Here is a 17,879-nt window from a genome sequence, read left to right on the forward strand (position 1 = left end):
ACTTTTTTAATTACATTTTCAATGATATTTACACTTTGCAAACGCTTTGATTTAGCCTACTTAATATTCATATTAATTTTAGCTTCCACTTTGTAAATGTTTTGAAAGTAATTCAGTTGATAGGCAGTGTTGACATTTCTTGTACCTACCAACAGCAGTTGAGCAACTGCTTTTGTTGGGGCTATGGCACCTCCACTTTCACAAGTGACCTGCAAAATTGCAGTGCCCTGTAATACTAAGCACTGGTAATGATAACAGCAATTTGTTACATTTTTTATGATTATGATCACAGTTGCTGATGACTATTTTGGACGACAGCGCGTGGTTACCTTTTGAGGCATTGCAAACTTTTTTCTTTATTTTGTGCATATTTGAATATTGGGGAGATGAGTGTCCCCTAGAATACGTGATCATCTTTGCTGAGCTGAGGACGGATCGCTTTTCCTTTCAGTAAGCAGCATGTGTTTATATTCAATTGTCAAAAAAGGTTAAAGAATAAATGTAATTAGAAATGCTATATGGGGTAGAGTTTTGGATATCGTAAAGACATCACACAGGTTCTTCTGTTTCAACCAACTTTATTCACAGACTTAATTACAAATTTACAGCACATTAATTTGCCCCCTCGCTGCTTTATATATTGCTCATCAAGGTCAAACTTAGAAAAAAAAAGTATTTACATATTATACATAAAGCAGCATTTCAACACCATGGAGACCTAGGGTGAAATGTAATCTGCATCATACAGTTCATTTAGAGAAATTTCAAATGAAAACTATGCAGGAATATATAAAGTTTCAAAGAAATTTCTCAGAAATCCTAATAACTTATTTAATTTATAACAAATAAGGATATCATGTGTAGTTAAATCAAGCCATCTAAAGTGAGGACAGATGTCTCCTTCACACCTTTACAACACAAAAACTGGGTTTGGGCAGTTGTTTTAAGAGTCACAACACTGTAAAGGCAGCTTGTTTATCACAACATAGCAACGTGATATTTTCTTTCTTGGAAAAATAAAAAATAAAACCACCATTTTGATGTTCTCAAATGTTTTCCATAGGACTTGAAAATCACTCATCCATCAAACACCACTCACTGTCAATGTGCTTTCACAAGAATGTAAATCCCTTAGATAATTTAAATAAATATTTAATTAAAGCATTTTTTCTTCCTTTTGGGAAGTGAGAGCATGCTAGATGAAATTACTTCATACTGGAGTTGTCTCCGCAGTGAAAGCACATTCAGAAATCTAACAATCCTGACGAAGATTGGCTGAAATGTTAAAGGACAAAAAGATGAGATGGAAATCATTCTTCGTAGCAAAAAGAAATATAATCTGAGTTCAACAGACAATCTCATTGCAACTAATTACTCAAGATGTGTGTGTAAGGCAGTGATTCAGTCATACAGTACATCATACCACAAGGTGCCTTTTCCCCTTTCAGAAGAAGTACACTTAAAGTTTTTGCCTTTCTGAAATGACCTCTAGGAAACAACACCAAATGAAAAGTAGAAATTGTATCATAGCTTCATACAGTTTCAATTAGTGGAATAGTGCTGGTATGCCCTTTATTAATAAGGGCTGATACTGTATAGTTCCTTCAGAGCACTGTCTGAAAGTCAAACACAAGTGACCTAAGAAACAGTAAACATCACAGGTAATCTCACACTCCAGTCTGATCTTGTCTGACCAGCAAATAAATACTTCATAAAAATACCGCAAATCACAAACTGTGTCCCAAATTCAACCTGGTATTTCGGTATGTAGTGTATTGCCACTGGAGGTGATGAGAGTTGTTGTCCCACAATGCAATCACACTGCAGCTACAGGAACATCTCAGTAAACAAAGTCATAACTCTTTGGAAAAACAAGTTTGAGTTCTCTTTGGTGAGTAAAACTCCACCAACTTAAAATGACCACAATGCCCACGAATCAAAAAACCTAAGTAGCTGTAGTTGGTTAAATGCTGACGAAAAAGTGTTTTATCCTCCTTAAATGATAAGGTGATCAGATTTGACTGTACTTTCAGCTAAATATTGACAGAAAACCTCTAAAAGGAAAAAATATATTTGTGAGTGAAAGTGAAGTGAAAGGACGAAGAACAGACACTAACCCAGGATTTTGTTTCTACGCTGTCTGACAAAACAATGCATCGTGGAAATCTGTAAATTGTGTCTGCCTTTTAGTTTCAGCAGATGGAGTTTAATTGGGACACAGCTGGAGATGAAGGACATCAGAAAAAAAATACTTCAATCCCACACGATGCCATTGGCCGACCACTAGAGGGCGACGTAAACCTGCGTGATCCATCAGAGGGAGCTGGTTAATGCTGATAGTGTTTGGGCAGCAGTGGTCTGTGGTCTCCCTCTGTTAGTCCAGATAGTTGGTGGTTGTGTCCCTCGACAGCCTGTGCAAACATGTTAAAGCAGCTGTGGTGGTTGGCTCGTCCTCTGCCACTACACACTGCTTCCAAGCGCTGACGTTTCTGACTCAGAGTCTGTTTCAGAGTCTCTGTTAAAGGATGAAGAACAGCCAGGAGTCACACACAAAGGACTCGGCATATCCAGACAGGATGAATAACTCATGCCAACACTGGAGCAAAACAGTTTTCCTCAAAGGTTTCATTAAAATTTAGCTCAGGTTCATGGAGCAGAACTGAATGTAGCACGAGTCCTGCTGCACAACAGCACGTTTCTAGCCTTGTTTGGTTATCACGAATCTAGCATTAACCTCTGTATAGTAGTGTTAGGTGCTTGTGTGTGCTTTTCACTTACAGGAATTTCTGCAGTAGTTTTTGGTTGCTCTCCCTCCTTTCTTCATCAATGGGGTAGGTCTTCAATATCAAAAGTCCCACAGCTATCAGACCCACAGGCACAGGTGCAACCAGAACCTTCAGGGTAAAACTGACCGCCTCGGGTTGTGAGCAGGCCCCAGTCACATAACCAGCAAATCTGCGAAAAAATGCAGATAGAGGGAGAAATGTTGAGCTGATGTGAGTACAGTCTGGAAAGACTGTAAAGTGGAGGATCATATGATTGTTGAACACATGACTGCTGGACTGATGAACTGTAAGACGGAGCTAATCTCATATAATGTTAGAGACGTAAACTGAGTGGAGACTTAACTTTGGTAGACAGTGAGGGAAAAAATGTAAATGAAAATAATTGTAGGACAAAATGGCTACACATATGGACCAGCTAACTCACTTCAAACTGAGTGTTGAGATACCCAGGGATACTCCAGAGGCAAACTTGATGAAGAACACATAGAAGGAGTAGAAGATGGCTTCATGACCGTGGACGTCTGGGTTTTTCACCTTGAAGTCATCCACTACATCAGGAAGCATCGACCTACAAGCACAAATATGACAATTAGAGGAAAACTTGACACAGTCAACAAAGATCCACATCTGCGTACAAATCCAGGGATGGCTTCTGTGGCAGGATATACAGTAATTTTTCTTTTTTTTAACCAGGAAAATCAATCTAAGTGTTGAATATTTCTCTGCTCATCGGGTGCCATGAAAATACTTCCATTCACTGGTCCGAAAAAGTGTGTGCTTAGAAGTGAAATCTTGGGAGCCAACAATAGGTTATGGTTATTTTTCCCCTTTGTTTTCAACTAGTCCATACCCATTGGTAGCTTTGTCACCTTCTACCTATGCCAATCCTCAATGCCTATGTGCAGTTTCACAAAGACTAACCACGTCAGTGAGTAGAAAAACGTGGGACAGACAGAATGACACACTGACAGTTTCCGTGATTATGTACAGCATACCATACCATGACTTAGTCATACCAAAAATTAAAAAAAAACAACAAAATATTCGGCCACAGGGGGAGCCACAACGATCGGTCGCATTTTAGCCATTTTTAAGAATTTTTCTGTTGTTATAGCGCCACCCAGTTGCCAATTAGAGTTAAATTTCTCCAGTCACCTTGAGGCGTCCTGTTCTACACCAAGTTTAGTAAAAATCAATATGGCGGTTAGGCCTAGATAAGAAATTAGCTCTCTAGCGCCCCCATTTTGTTTGATGGGGTCAATAATGGAGGGGTCCCCTCAGATTATGTGTGGTCATGTGCCTACAAAGTTGCGTGGTGATGGGTGAAACCCTTGAGATGTTATACACCGTTATGTGATGAGCCACGCCCTCTGCAATATTCATTGCCTTATAGAAGCTCAGTTTTAGTAAGTTTTCCAACTTTTGCCAAGAGGGAACTTTAGACATTGGTCCCTAGATTATGTTCACAGAGTTTCATGCAGATCGGTCAAACTTACTAGGAAGAGATCGATTTTAAGTGTTTGTCAAAAAATTCAAAATGGCAGAAAATCTATATAACCGGAAGTTTTGGGTTCTTGAGGCAGATTTGTTCCTCATGAGGAGAGGCATCTCTGTGCAAAGTTTCATGTCTCTACGACATACGGGGCACGAGATATGCCCATTCAAAGTTTGCAATTTCAATCGGTTGCTGTAGCGCCCCCCTTTGGCCAACTGATGTAATATTGCTTCATTCGCATCCTCCCATGACCCTCTACCACTGTGCCAAATTTCACATGGATTGACCAAGTCAGTGAGGAGAAAAACGTGGAACAGGCACACAGACACACCCACAGACAGAGTTTTCATCATCATATAGTAAGATGTTTAATTTGATTTTTTTTTATTATTTTTTTTTATTATTTTAGAAGAGAAATGTCCTATATTTTTGATTTAAAGGCGGTTAGAACTAATTTATCAAAGTAATTAATAAGGCCAGGTTGACTTACATTTATTTTCTGGGTTTTTGCAAATAGATTTCTTTTATTTGATCTAACAATATGTCAGTCTAAAGCTCAAGTAATGTCTTTGTGTTTATATGTTCCCCCAATGAACATAGGCTAACATTATATTTATCTATTTGCTTCTGAAATAGCATTATTATCAAAGACTGTTTAATAAAGATCCCAAAAGTGAAGCCAAAACATCTTGATCGCCCCCTGGTGGCTGGTTGCAGTGAAGGTCATAAACCCCGCCCCCTCCCTGTTAGAGGATGCACATGGGCCCAAAAGGGGAAAATCAAATTACGTGTCAAATAAATTTTTCCCAAAGATGGTTTCTGTCATTTTAAGTAGTTCTTATCACCCTGGTGTGTTCAGGTGTTTGTTCTTTCTAAAAAGGTTGGTGTTATTAACTATGTGATGCTCTAAAGAGTGGGTTTGACATCATGATTGACAGCTATGTGTGCCTATCAGTATGCTCGCTTTCAATGGTGCTGCTCATGATTGACTGGATGAGAACTTGATACTGCAAGGATCACTGCTGCGCAGACTCTGGCTCCAAGTGACGTCACCAGAGCAAGATGGCAGCAGCTGTATCCGTGAAATTTTGTCTTTATTTTTGTATAGTGGGAGGAAGTGGAGATACATTGCCCATCTGTTTATAAGTCTATAGTTATTACGCACATGAGAATATAATGTATAAGAAAAAGCAACCTTTTTTTCAATAGACAAATGTTTTAAACATGTCTTGATGATGTCATTCTTTATGTAGCCTGCCTGTCAGTTGTTTTCAAGACCAATGCACACAAATAACAGTTGACTAGAATTTCTTTCAATGAAATCTTCCAGGAAACATGGACTCACACCACTTTTTCTAATGGAAACCGTGATTTGTGGATAAACTCATGCTTACCAAGGCAGAAGGAAAGCTGCCGCCACGCTCACACCTGCCGCCACTGCGACCAAGTAAGAAAGAATCAGGTTTTTTCCAATGGTGACGCTTAGGATCATGAAGGGTACTGCCCACTGCGGAAAGAGACACACAGATGTGAGCAATTCCATAACACACACTTTTTGACTTAATGCCTTTGTTGAACCAAAAAAGCATTTCTTTTTACTCACAGCTATGCCAAAGTAAGAGGCCGTCTTCTTCCCAAACCGGGTCAGAAACCACTGCCACCACGGGATGGTTAGAGTCCCCGATAGCTGGAAAAAAACGTGAGACAGAATTCTCAGTATTGCTGTTTCGTTAAATCCAATTATGCATGCTCGCAGAAGGACAAGGGACGTGATTTATCTGGAATCATTGAGACACATGAAGCAGTTTAGCCTAGCGAGATTACTCATTCATACATTCATTTTCCATAACCGCTTATCCTGTCAGGGGTTGCGGGGTAGCCAGAGCAACCAGCAGACACTGGGTGATTACACATAACATTACACATAACATTAATCTGCATGTCTTTGGACTGTGGGAGGAAGTCGGAGTACCTGGAGAAAACCCACACTGACACAGGGAGAACATGAAAACTCCTCACAGAAGGGCTCCCCCACCCTGGGTTTGAACCAGGAACCCTCTTGCTTTGAGGTAACAATGCTGGACCAGCCATGAGCCACTAGCCAGATTAGCTTAATCAAATAAAGAGGAAAATTCTTGAGGCCATATGAATTATGTTGTGTTTATGGAGCTAAATTTAACAGACAAAAATATTTATTTGCACAACTTGCAGCCTAAATGATAATTATGGTAAATAAATATTCAGTTAGCAGACATTTAAGGGATTGTGTGAAATAGCAATTTATAAAATAACTATATCCTGAAATCAAAATTCTGACTGGGCTTCATTAAAATTCAGAAAAATTGTGGGAAGTGGAAAGAATAAAAGCGCTCTTGCAAGAGAGGTCAGGGAACAGGGGCACAGTTTGCTTTTTTGTTCTTGACTTGTCCCTGCAGGGGGCGGCTGACCTTCGACCTCCTGGTCAAACTTGGTCAAGTAGTGTTAAATGGCCACACAAGAACAAGTTTGCTACTGACAACTTCGCAGCATGAGAAATAACATGAACATCAACTTTGGGCAAATATGACGGGAAATATTTCCTTCCTCCCTCTCAACTCCCACCTCTCCAAATATGACACATGGTGTCCAAAAAATGTTTCCACTCCCAGTCAGAGGGGAAAGCACCAGAGCAGAAAACAGCAAGCGGAGAATGGAGAGGAGGACGCAACCAATGGTGGTAGTTCCCATGGTGGCAGTGAGAGATCACCAGGGCAACAAAAGCTTTACTGTGTGCCTGTCTCTCCCTTGATGTCCTGCTAACGCCAGGCGAGTGTGTGACTGGGAGACAGGTTCCCAGGAGTCCAAACAACACCTCCTCTCACCCTGAAAATCTGCCCTTTCAGCCCCAGTACCATGCGTCTCCTCGCGTGAGGAAAGGCCTCAGAGTACGAGCTGAAAACCCCTCAAACACTGGGAGCTTACTCTGTGCCACAAGGATAGCCAAACAAGGTTGATGTCCTCCAGATCTCACACTGATTAGGGCTCTGACGTGGAGGTAAACAGTCCTTGAGTGGAAAATAGAAACACTCACCATGATGAGCAGGAGAATATTCTGGAAGTCTTTTCTATGGCCAAGAGCGTAGGTAATGAAGAGGGCAAAGTTTCCCTCCATTAGCTGTAAAAAAAAAAAAGAAAAAAAGAAAAAAAGAAGAAGAGTCAGTTTTACGCAAACTACAGTTACAGATAAAGGAACAGCTCAACATTGTGGGAAACACACTTCATATCTTGCTTGTTTGATCTATAAAAAGCCAAAGTTTAAAAACACTATGTTGTGGTCTTACCATTGGACTGCTGTTTCCACTTGTCTTTATGCTAAGCTAAGCTAAGCTAAGCTAAGTGTCTCAGGGCTGTAGCTTCATTTAAACAGATGTGAACAACATTTTTTGAAATGGGTCCAGTGTTGAGAGACAGGGCTGCAGCTGGCAGCCGCGTTGTGCCTGCTATGTAGCCAGATGGGGCAATTGTGCACCATCACTGTATGTCCAGGCTCAGATTTTTATCAGAAGTGTCTTAAGTGTCTCTTTACATTTTGTGTTGCTTCCCTGCAACAAGTCTCATTCTGAGATCTAATAAGACGCAAGTGAAAGGGAATAGTGTGTTGTGTCAGAGTACAGAAGTGTTTCTTATTGTTATCTTAAAGATTTTCAGTGTTGTGGATGATTATTTAGCTGATTTCAGCAATGGGAATGAGGCCTTTGAGCTTCTACTAATTTGTCGAGGGGAGGAGGAGAGCGAGAAACAACCGGCAGCAGAGGGTGAGCCAGCTGCTGTAAGGCCATGAAGCTCAGGAGACTGGTGGTGTAACTGCCACATGAGATTTTAGAACAAGACTTCTTGAATGAGACTTAGATGCAATAACAAACATTCAAGATCAAGCAAAAGGTGAAAGACACACTTCAGACACTTACAGTAATAACTGCGGTCTTTCTGTGGAAAAAATAATCACTTTTAATGGACATACAGTGATGGTGCACAGTTGCCCCATCTGCTTACATGTCATTGTGCCTCTGCCAGATGAGAGTCAATCATGTTCGCACACTGAGACCAAAACCTTCCTCCTTCATAAAATTTTTTGGAACAAGTTCCATTTTCTGCGTTTTCGAATCTGTCAGAAGTCTTCAGAGAGCTGTCTGACCAAGAATCAGTGAAGACAATGTGGCAGTGGGACACAGTTACAACAGACAGAGGAAAGGGGCACACAGAATCACCAGTTCACTTTGAACAGGTCAGATAGTAAGATTCAGGTGGATGATGATGAAGAGGAAGAAGATGTGGACTGCACACAGAATGTGGAGGACAGAGAGGAAGGACAGCTCTGTCCCTCTCATGCAGCTACAGTGCCAAATGAAAGACAGGGAGGGAGTGATGACAGCCAGAAAGGTAACTTCAGTGGAGAGAGGCAAAAGAGGATGTGTGTCTTTTTATTTTGTCACGTATTGCAAATTTTCGCAACAAATAGAATAAATCACATCAGAATCTTTCGAAACTATTTTTTCCCTGGATGACAGATAAAAAAAACGCATCCGGAAAAAAAAGGACTCGGTGTGCAAAGGCCTTAACTCTTGATAACAAGGCAAAGATATTTCCCAAAATGTTGAATCATACCTTCAACTAAGACTTTCATAAAAACTTTAATATTACCATGAATGCCAGAGAGGTGAAGAGGAAGGCAGTGACCAGTTTGACGTACGGTCCGTGACTCATCACCAGCCACAGGCCCTGACGGAAGGTGAGCGGAGAATTTTTCTTCCCGCACTCTGTAATCAAAGGTGGAGGAAAAGAGAACAAAGACAGCTGAAAATGTTTGCTGTAAGAAATTCAATGCACAATGCAGAGCCATTATGATGGGAAACAATGTTCTGGTAAATGTCTGATTCATTTCATGAATTCTGGCAGACATTTAGTGTCTGCCAGAAATGTGGCTGCCACTTTGACATTTTTTTGAACAGTTAATGATAAGGAAACAGTGACAAATGTCTCCCAAGGGAAACTGATACAAACTTTAAATCAGAAATGGAATGTCATGGTATTGTAAGACACCAGTAAGACTCACATTTTGGCTATGAAGTCCTGAATCCTGGTCTTTAAGTTTTCATTTTAAGTCCTGAACAAGTCATTGTGCAGCCATCACTGATGCCATGCTATTTGTGTGATACAGTCACAATTATTTGCATTGATTTGCCCCAAAAGTTCTACATCCTGCAGTCTGAGTGATGATCTAAGGTATCTGTCATCTGTCTTTTAGTGTGACTGCTCACACAACATGATTGGCTGCTGTCAGACTGATTCGGAGTTATTTCAGGAAAGTGAGATTTAAATCCAAGTGAAGTCATGAGTCATTGGTGTTCAAGTCTTTTTTCATTTTTATCAGGTTGAGTCTAAAATCCTCAGATTCATGACTCAAGTTTGACTCCAGTCCAAATCTGTGTCTGAAGTCCACAGCTCTACTTTAGACATTTAAAGTATTCAGCTTTGGCACTGGCAAATTAAGAACTTCTCCTGGTATTTAATGGATTCATACCTTTTTGCTCCTTCACACCCAAAAACAATATGGCAGCACAGGCGATGTAGATGATGCAGATGACCCCTGAAGCAACCAAGTAAGCTTGTTTCTGAGGACAGAGAGGACAGCATTAGCTTGGACAAACACTCATGCAAACACTCTATGTAAATATCATCATTTATCTGAAACAATGCAAAAGACTCCAAAGGCTCACCGTCTCTTCCAGTGAAACTCCGGTCGCGTTCATTACAGTTCCGTTTCTGCTGTTAGGCTCATCAGGCTCAGTGGGACAATCCGCCGCACCACCTACTATCTGTCCCGGGATTGCGGTGCCCAGAACTGTGCCCAGCACCTCTACCATCATACCTGAGAGCAACACAGAAATTGAGCGTCAGTTCCTGAAAGATAACTCACATGTAAAAGCGTTTGATCTCACAGGAGAGCTGACGTACGGTAAGCAGTGGCAGAGTCCCTCTCCTTCTGGTTGCTGCTGATGAACATGGTGAGAGCTGAGTATGGCACATGGAAGCACTGCAAATGTACACAAACACAAAGTTAGGCTAGTGTACACACTGGGACCAAGGGGGGAGAAGTACAGCAGAGTGTCAACAATACATACTAACCGTCTGCATTGACTGGAAGAGGCAGTAAAAGATCAGATACCAGACGACCTTCCCTTGCTCGAAAGGAGGCACGTACCAGATTAGGAAGTAAGTCAGCACTGCAAACGGAGTAGAGAAAAGGATCCTGGGAAGAAAAGAGAGGAGGATAGGAGACAGTTTGATAAATTTATCAAGTTTATTTGTATTGTTTTTAATAAGCAAATATGTGTTTTTAGACAAAGCCAGAGTATTTTCCTCTCATTTGAAATCACTACAGTGTGGTTCCTCTTTACATTCTGTACTGTTTGGCTTGAAACAAAAAGCGTGATCAGCCTGCTATTTAATGAATTCTGCCAACTGTTAATGCAGCTTTACCCCCGCTTTTCATTTTTCCCCCCTTGCAGCCACTTCTTTGCTACTTTCTCCCTGCCGCTTTGTGAATAATCCCCCTAATCCTGCCTTGTTAGAGCTCGTGTGTGGAGAAAGGGCTCAGTCTGGGCTGCAGAAAGAGATGAGGGTGGGCTGAACCAACGGTGAGGCCACTCTGGCCCACCTCGCTCTCACCCCACTCGGTCTTAACAGCCTTTTCCTCAGCTTTGTACATCCTCCAGCTGACCTCAGTCAGAGAAGCTGGTGCCACTACAAAAACTTGTTTTCAAAACAGACTACAGTCCAGCTAAAACTCCCCACGAGCATGAAGATATCATAGTTTTTCTTTAGTCTTACTCAGTCTATTGCTGCAGGGCAGTAAAAAGAAGCAGTACAATAATTTTTATTTTGTGCCTCAACACACCCTATCAGGTGAAGCAAAGCTGAAATAATAAGTCAATGATTTTATTAGCCCAGGCTTTCCTACATATTCCTTTATTTGTGGCAGCCTGCCATGATTAAAAATCTGCCACAGTTTTGGTGCTAAACTGTTCTGTAGGAGTGCTATTGGAATATACATGTTAGGTTATTTATAGGACCATGCTGTCGGAGTCCAGATGTGGAGCACGAGAAAGTCAGTAGTATTGAAAGTGAAACTCCTTAACCATCCCTTTTGCTGGGCCTAAAAGTTTGCATTCACTTGCAGCAGCTGCTCCTCTCTAATCTGATCAGCTCTGTATGGCTCGACAGGCCAATTATCCACTCTGTAGGTCACTGCTGCTGAGGAAAAAAAGAGCCCCGTCTGTGCTGTGTTCACAGATCTGCAAAAACCTCTGAATTTAGAGAGTGCAATAGTGCTGCTGTAATGTCTGTAAAATGATCATTTCAAGCAAGGGTGGAAATACCAGCAACATGATGAAACGTCTTCACAACGTGGGATTAAACTCCAAGAATGCCATGTGTTAGACACTCGAGTGCCACTGCTTCCCAACCAAGCAGCGCGTCCGTTACCAATGGTAAATATCCAATGTTTAAATAAGTAACATTAGCATTACGTAGGCAGGCTCAGCAATCTTTTCTTAAAGAAGAAAACCTAAATAAAAAAACGAATGCTGCACAAAGAGATGAAAAGTCCAATGTGTAGGATTTATGGGGATACATCTGCAGAAATGCACTTTAATATAATAAGTATGTTTTCTTAGTGTAAATTCACCTGAAAATAAGAATCATTGTGATTTTGTTAACTTAGAATTGCCCGTTTATATCTACAGAGGGAGCCAGTCCTCATATCCCAAAACAGACAAACCAAGACACTGGCCCTTGAAATGCTGAGTCTCCCTGAGAGCCACGTCACACACACAGGGGGTTGTGTCTTGATTGAACATGACACTGCTGCACTCGCACGTGGTTGTATACCCCGCCCCCCTTCTTGTGTGACACATTTGGGAAACAAGAAAGAAAGCCCCTCCTGATTCCCTCTCATGTCTGAGTGAATTAGGTTAATGAGAGCTAATTTATCTGGAAATGGAGGCCAGGTTGAAACTGTGAGATATTGAACACACACCACAGATCAGACCAGTAAAGCACTGGAACATCCACTAAACCAGTTTAAAAGCAAAACCTGTTAATGTTTAATATGCAGACAATGCTAAATGTCCAATTCTGGTGTCACGTAACAATATGTTTCTGCAAAACATTTTCAGCACAGAGGAGCGAGTGAGGACATAAAAAGGCATCTGCGTGTTCTTATCTGACAGCTGGTTGTTTCCCTTTGAGAAGTAACCCCACCGCACAGTATCATGTACATGTTTCCCTTTTTAACAACGGCCTCCATTATTTCCATGAAGCATGCCTCTTGACCCAAGGTAACCTCTCTCTGCTTCTGCAAAAAAAATCCCCTCCCATACAGCAAAAGAAATCAAACACACACACACACACACACACACACACACACACACACACACACACAAAGATGGACACACCCTTATTGGTTTGAAGCTGATGGTGTGTTGTGGGTTGGACCAATCACAGCAGAAGCCGGTAGAGTGCCCTCCCCCACCTCAACTGACAGCGTGCAGCACAGCCGGCATCTCTGACTCAAATACCCACGATGCTCAAGATATCACCATGACATCATGTGAGAGAAATGCCAGTAAAATATTTCAAATCGGTTCCTGTGCAAATCATGGCCTGAGGCGACTTCTTCTGAACCAGGAGGACTTGTAACACTGCCACATCCTGCCACCGTATTTCATGCTCTCCTTCTCCTCCGACACACACACATTTATAAAAGAAACTGCGTTATGTTTCACCGCACAAGGAGAACCTCAAGGTCATCTTTCATCCATTCCTTTACAGACGGACTTCCTCAAGCAGACCATTTGAATTCTACAATTTTAAAACCTTTCCCTTGCTTTGTGTCGAGCTTGTCAGTGCTTAAGGTAAAAATATATGAAAACATATCTGGTCTATTCAGGGTTGCAGGCAGATCAAGCCAATCCCAGCAAGCACTGGAAAGGGGTAGAGATTCCCCAGACAGGATGCCAGCTGGTCGCCACTTGCCAGTGAGTCACAGGGTTAACACGTACAACAGTTAAACACATTCACACACTGAGGATATGCTGCACACTGTGAGACTGCTCATATATACTGTACATCTTAAATATCTTTAGCTGTTAGATCTTTGTAGACAAATCAAATCAATGAGCAGAAATGCTTCAAGGGAAAGATTGAATTTTGGCTTTAATGTGACTTAATAAATATTAGATTTCTCATTGATCCACTGATGGAGGTAACACACCGAGAAACCCAGCGCTATGCTAACAAAGACCGTGAAGGAAACCTCCTCCGGCAAGTAAACATGGTTGTAAATATTTGGCTAAAAGCTTAAAAGTTCTTCCAGCTGTTCAACTTAAGGCCCAGACACAATAAAATGGCATCAAAGAACTAGCAGCCGACTGTTGTGTCGCCACATGTTGTCTATGTCCCGGCCAACAAGTTGCATTGGAACACGCCGGGCAGCTGTGGTCTGTATTCGTCATTCAAAAAGGGCAACGCAAGATAGACAGGACAGCTTCAAGATGCTAGTTAGCCGGTTAGCATGTTAATAACGCAACCAGACATGAAAACAAATTATATTTACTGTGCGCCAGCAAACAATAGCACAAAGAATTACAGTGTGTTTATGCTAAATAGCCCAATAGCTAAAAAAAACAATCCTTCTTTGGATCTCATGCCCTCTTAACAAATGTTCGTTTGCGTTCCTCACTTTCCTTTTTCTTCTTGTGCGCTAAGCTGAAATGCCAGTTAGAGTGATTTCAAATCCCGATAGGCTCTGCCAGCCCCAACGCTGAATCAATAATCTGAACCGGCCAAAAACAAACCCACAAGAGCCAACTAGTGTGGGACACACCGCAAAATCTAGTGCGACAGACACTCACCGATGACTCAACATTAATGGAAGGCCAACTGTCAGCTTGGTGTGTCAGGACACTTAATTGTACTAATGCCAAATCAATTAAAAAAAATGAACCACATTTCTCTTTACTAAAGCTAAAACAGCTGCACACATCTGCGTCTAGAAAAAAGTGAAGACGAACTCTAACGAATGCCACTGCTTCAGCTGCTGTTTGCTCATTTAAAAAGGTTACTTTTGTGGGTTTCATGTGCGTCATACTGATTTCTGATGCACACATTACATGCACTGTGTTTCATACAGACTATATTCTCACACTGTTGCCACTCATTATTCCTCAGCAGCCAACCCTGTTGCCATGGCTACTGCCAACTGCATGTGAGCTGGTTTTTGTCAGTACTTTTGCCTCACCATTCTCACCCCACTCAATATTACCTTACATTATCCTTTAATATGTGTGAATCTAAAATGCATGTGCTGCTGTGACATTCAGACACCTACCACGGCATCATGCGGCCGATGCTGGTCCATCTACTCCGGCTCACAAGGAAACCCACCGTGGGGTCTGTGACCGCGTCCCAGGCACGGCCCACAAACAGAATGATAGAGGCATGGAAGGGATCCAGCTAAGGGGGGAAATAGGGAAAAAAAGAGTGAAACCAAAACAAAAAGAATGCCAAATACTACGTCATGTGGAACAGCCTGTGAATGAGTCAAAGGTGCCACGACACCAATGGGGTTACAGAGACATTTCAAGGCTTTAGAACTGCAGCGGTGAAATAAACAACTGTGTCGTTTGTTTAAGAACAAAGTGGCATTCAAAGCCCCTGTAATGCTCTCATCTCTGGAGCTGAATGGCCTCTATTTAAGGTCCTACTGTGTACAGTGGAAACGTCTAATTTCCTAATTGAGTAACAAAGCAAAGCAGTAGGAGTCCAGGTTAATGCGCTTGACCAGCCACTGCGGGGTGAAGACTGATACAGGGCTGAGAAGAGCGAACACACACTCTGGCCTTGGGGTTAATCAGTATGCACAACTACGGGGAAAAATGCAAAGATAAGGAAATGAGTCTCTAATTTGGGTGCTGCAGAATCCACAAATGATTTGTTTTAAAGAGTGGGGAGTATAAGGGGCATGCAGTTTGCAACTTTAAGTATTCCTACAACTTTTTACAGTTATACAAAACGCCTTTTTATACATGCATGTGTGCTTTTGCTCTATTTGTGTGTCTGTTGTCAATCACCTGAGCCACATCCAGCAGGTAGATCTGGAGGAAGAAGCCCAGAGCGCTGCCTGTGATCTGGTATGGAGCCCCACCGATGGCATAGCTCAGTTTGTTCCACACAGACAGACCTTTCCTCTGCTCCTTTGGCTGGAAGACAAAGAGAGGGGAGGACAGTAATGGAGTTAGTTTGGCTTTATAACAGTTTGTGCACATTCCCAGAGGAGCTATCAGGTCAGGTAAAGTGATGCGGACAGTGCGGACTCTCTTCTGTGCTCTGGAGTTCATTTAATCTCCATTTTCTGCTACATCCATCCCTCTGTCCAGAACTCTTTGAATAACTGATGCCGTGTTAAACAACCTGTTACCACGAGGGACCGAGATTGGCTAACCTCCATCACCCCACCGCTCAGAACGGCAGATTAGAGACAAATCCCCTGATGTGGTCCTGGCCATGTACACCACAGTCAGACAGTGGTGTGAAACTGCGAGGTTACTACAGTTCACACACACTACACCACAAAGACTCTGCTATTGGCTCTGGCAATAGGATGTTTGAGGTAGTGTGACATTTCATGCTGAGTTGCCAGCAGACAGCTTAGAGTCTTATCACATCCAACAACCACAACCAATCACCTGTACAGGGCTCCATGATGTCAGCAAGGGAGTCTCTACACTCCGATCCACATCCGCTTCAGACACAGAGGCAGCATCACCTCATGTTGAGAGCAAATCGCTGCCTCCTGTTCTCTCCACCCGGATCTTTCAGCGTGACAAGTCCACGCTGGCATGACTATCATGTGGGAATGAAACTAAAGATACATGAAGGGGAAGAGCCTGTAGGCGACTGGGAAAATCATGGGCAGTGTAACATAAAGCAGTGGGCAGACAAAACTACACAAAGATTCTGGATTCAAGTAAAGAAATATAGAGAGACAATATATGAAATGTTTTCTATTTGAATAAGAGCTGTAGATTGGACTATTTTCTTGTTTATATCCTTAAAACTTTTGTCCACAAAATGTCTTAATGCAGTAAAAATGCTAATCAAATTTCTGTCAGCTGTATTTAAGGTATATTTGTACAATCATTTTGATACAGACAAGTTTAGATTGCACACGCTCTAAGCATTTTGTACAGGTGAAATGCCCTGTGATCTAATATTACTATTTAAAAGGGGCACAACAAAGCAGACATGATGTAGCTAAAAAAATAAAATGCAGTGCTTCCACAGTTTTTCATATAAAATACAAAAACACACAATCATCTGCAGACTATTAGACACATACAGCTGCTAATAAGAGTCCCTTGAGGCTTTTAGACTGGTTTCAAGTCTCTGTAGAAGCACTTAAAGAGATGTTCATTAACAATACAAATCCCAGTGTTGAATGCACGCTTAATTTGAGACTTTCAAACCAACCGGCTCATGCATCATGAAGCTCTGGAGCTGTGGCATCTCGTCCACGTCACGCTTCTGCAGCACATCTGTCATCACTACCAGGCTGCTGTTATAGCAATACTGTACGGTTTGGATGAGACGTTCAAATACGATGTGGTCCCTTTAAAGTCGGCACGCGAGCCTCACGAGCAGCTGCCCGAGGACAGGTGGATGGACCGGGTGAAATTCAAATACCGAGGACGAGTCAAGGGGGGGCGTTTGAAATACATGCCGAGAGGAAGTAACCCCATTTATCAGATGTTGCTTCAATTTAGGCGCCCGTTTAACGCTCCGGAATAAAGCAGGAACACCACCTTAGAATTAAACCATAAATGAAAAAAAAGAGTCCTTCCTCTTACCTTTGCTGTCTTGACTTCTGTATTTATAGGCTTGACTGATAGTAAACCCGCCGTGTACTGCTCTGCGCCCTCTCCTCGTGCCATTGTGCTCTCAAGTCGATGAAGTAATTAGTATTTTTTTTTAGGATAAAGTAATATTTTAAAGTATCAGAGGAAACAAAACGCCTCACACCTTCATAGTGTCTCGTGTCGCTCAGTGCTCTGACTGTCTCTGAGTCAAGTCTCTCGCGCTCGGTCTACTCATTCATACTCTACTATGCCGCCTACGTCACTGACGTGCCGTGACGTGCCCATCGTATGTTGCGGATGCTGGTATAATAGCTGAAGGGCATCGAGCCCTGGTTGGATGGTCAGACCAAGGAGACCCCGGGATAACGTGTATGTGGGCTATTGTCCTTCAGTCAGCAACACATTGGTGAATGAGAGAGTAAATATCGGACAGGAAAATGCGCCATTACATTCAGAATCAGAATAAGGTTTATTGCTAAGTATTTTTTTTTTTAAATTCTGATTCATTAAATGTTACACAATTTTTGATTTAAAAAAATCATGACCCAAGGCTACACATTTTCCATCTAGCCTGTAACTGGGCGAATGTAACAAAATGTAATTGTAGGCTATGTACAGCTGTATATTTTGTTTTATTGGAAA

The 17,879-nt window shown here is 41.9% G+C and overlaps 1 protein-coding gene across 1 annotated transcript; it reads right to left on the reverse strand.

The window, feature by feature from the left end:
* Positions 1-569: 569 nt before the first annotated feature.
* On the reverse strand, positions 570-17,452 carry mfsd2aa (major facilitator superfamily domain containing 2aa). The gene is made up of 14 exons (XM_049596984.1): positions 17,229-17,452; positions 15,453-15,581; positions 14,711-14,835; positions 10,447-10,570; positions 10,276-10,354; positions 10,038-10,189; positions 9,842-9,932; positions 8,962-9,077; positions 7,352-7,435; positions 5,885-5,968; positions 5,676-5,788; positions 3,211-3,354; positions 2,779-2,955; positions 570-2,515 (listed from the first exon to the last, which is right to left on the reverse strand). The coding sequence occupies exons 1-14, from the start codon at positions 17,310-17,312 to the stop codon at positions 2,461-2,463; spliced, it is 1,557 nt and encodes a 518-aa protein (XP_049452941.1). The 5' UTR covers positions 17,313-17,452; the 3' UTR covers positions 570-2,460.
* Between the last annotated feature and the right edge of the window lie 427 nt (positions 17,453-17,879).

The sequence above is a fragment of the Epinephelus fuscoguttatus genome, linkage group LG14 (assembly GCF_011397635.1).
Source record: "Epinephelus fuscoguttatus linkage group LG14, E.fuscoguttatus.final_Chr_v1".
Taxonomy (NCBI): domain Eukaryota; kingdom Metazoa; phylum Chordata; class Actinopteri; order Perciformes; family Serranidae; genus Epinephelus; species Epinephelus fuscoguttatus.

Coding starts and splice junctions, on each gene's coding strand:
- mfsd2aa (XM_049596984.1), bottom strand. CDS start 17,312: ATGGCACGAGGAGAGGGCGCAGAGCAGTACACGGCGGGTTTACTATCA. Junction 10,190..10,275: donor GGACTCTGCCACTGCTTACC/GTACGTCAGCTC, acceptor TGTTGCTCTCAG/GTATGATGGTAGAGGTGCTG. Junction 5,969..7,351: donor ATATTCTCCTGCTCATCATG/GTGAGTGTTTCT, acceptor GTTTTTTTCCAG/CTATCGGGGACTCTAACCAT.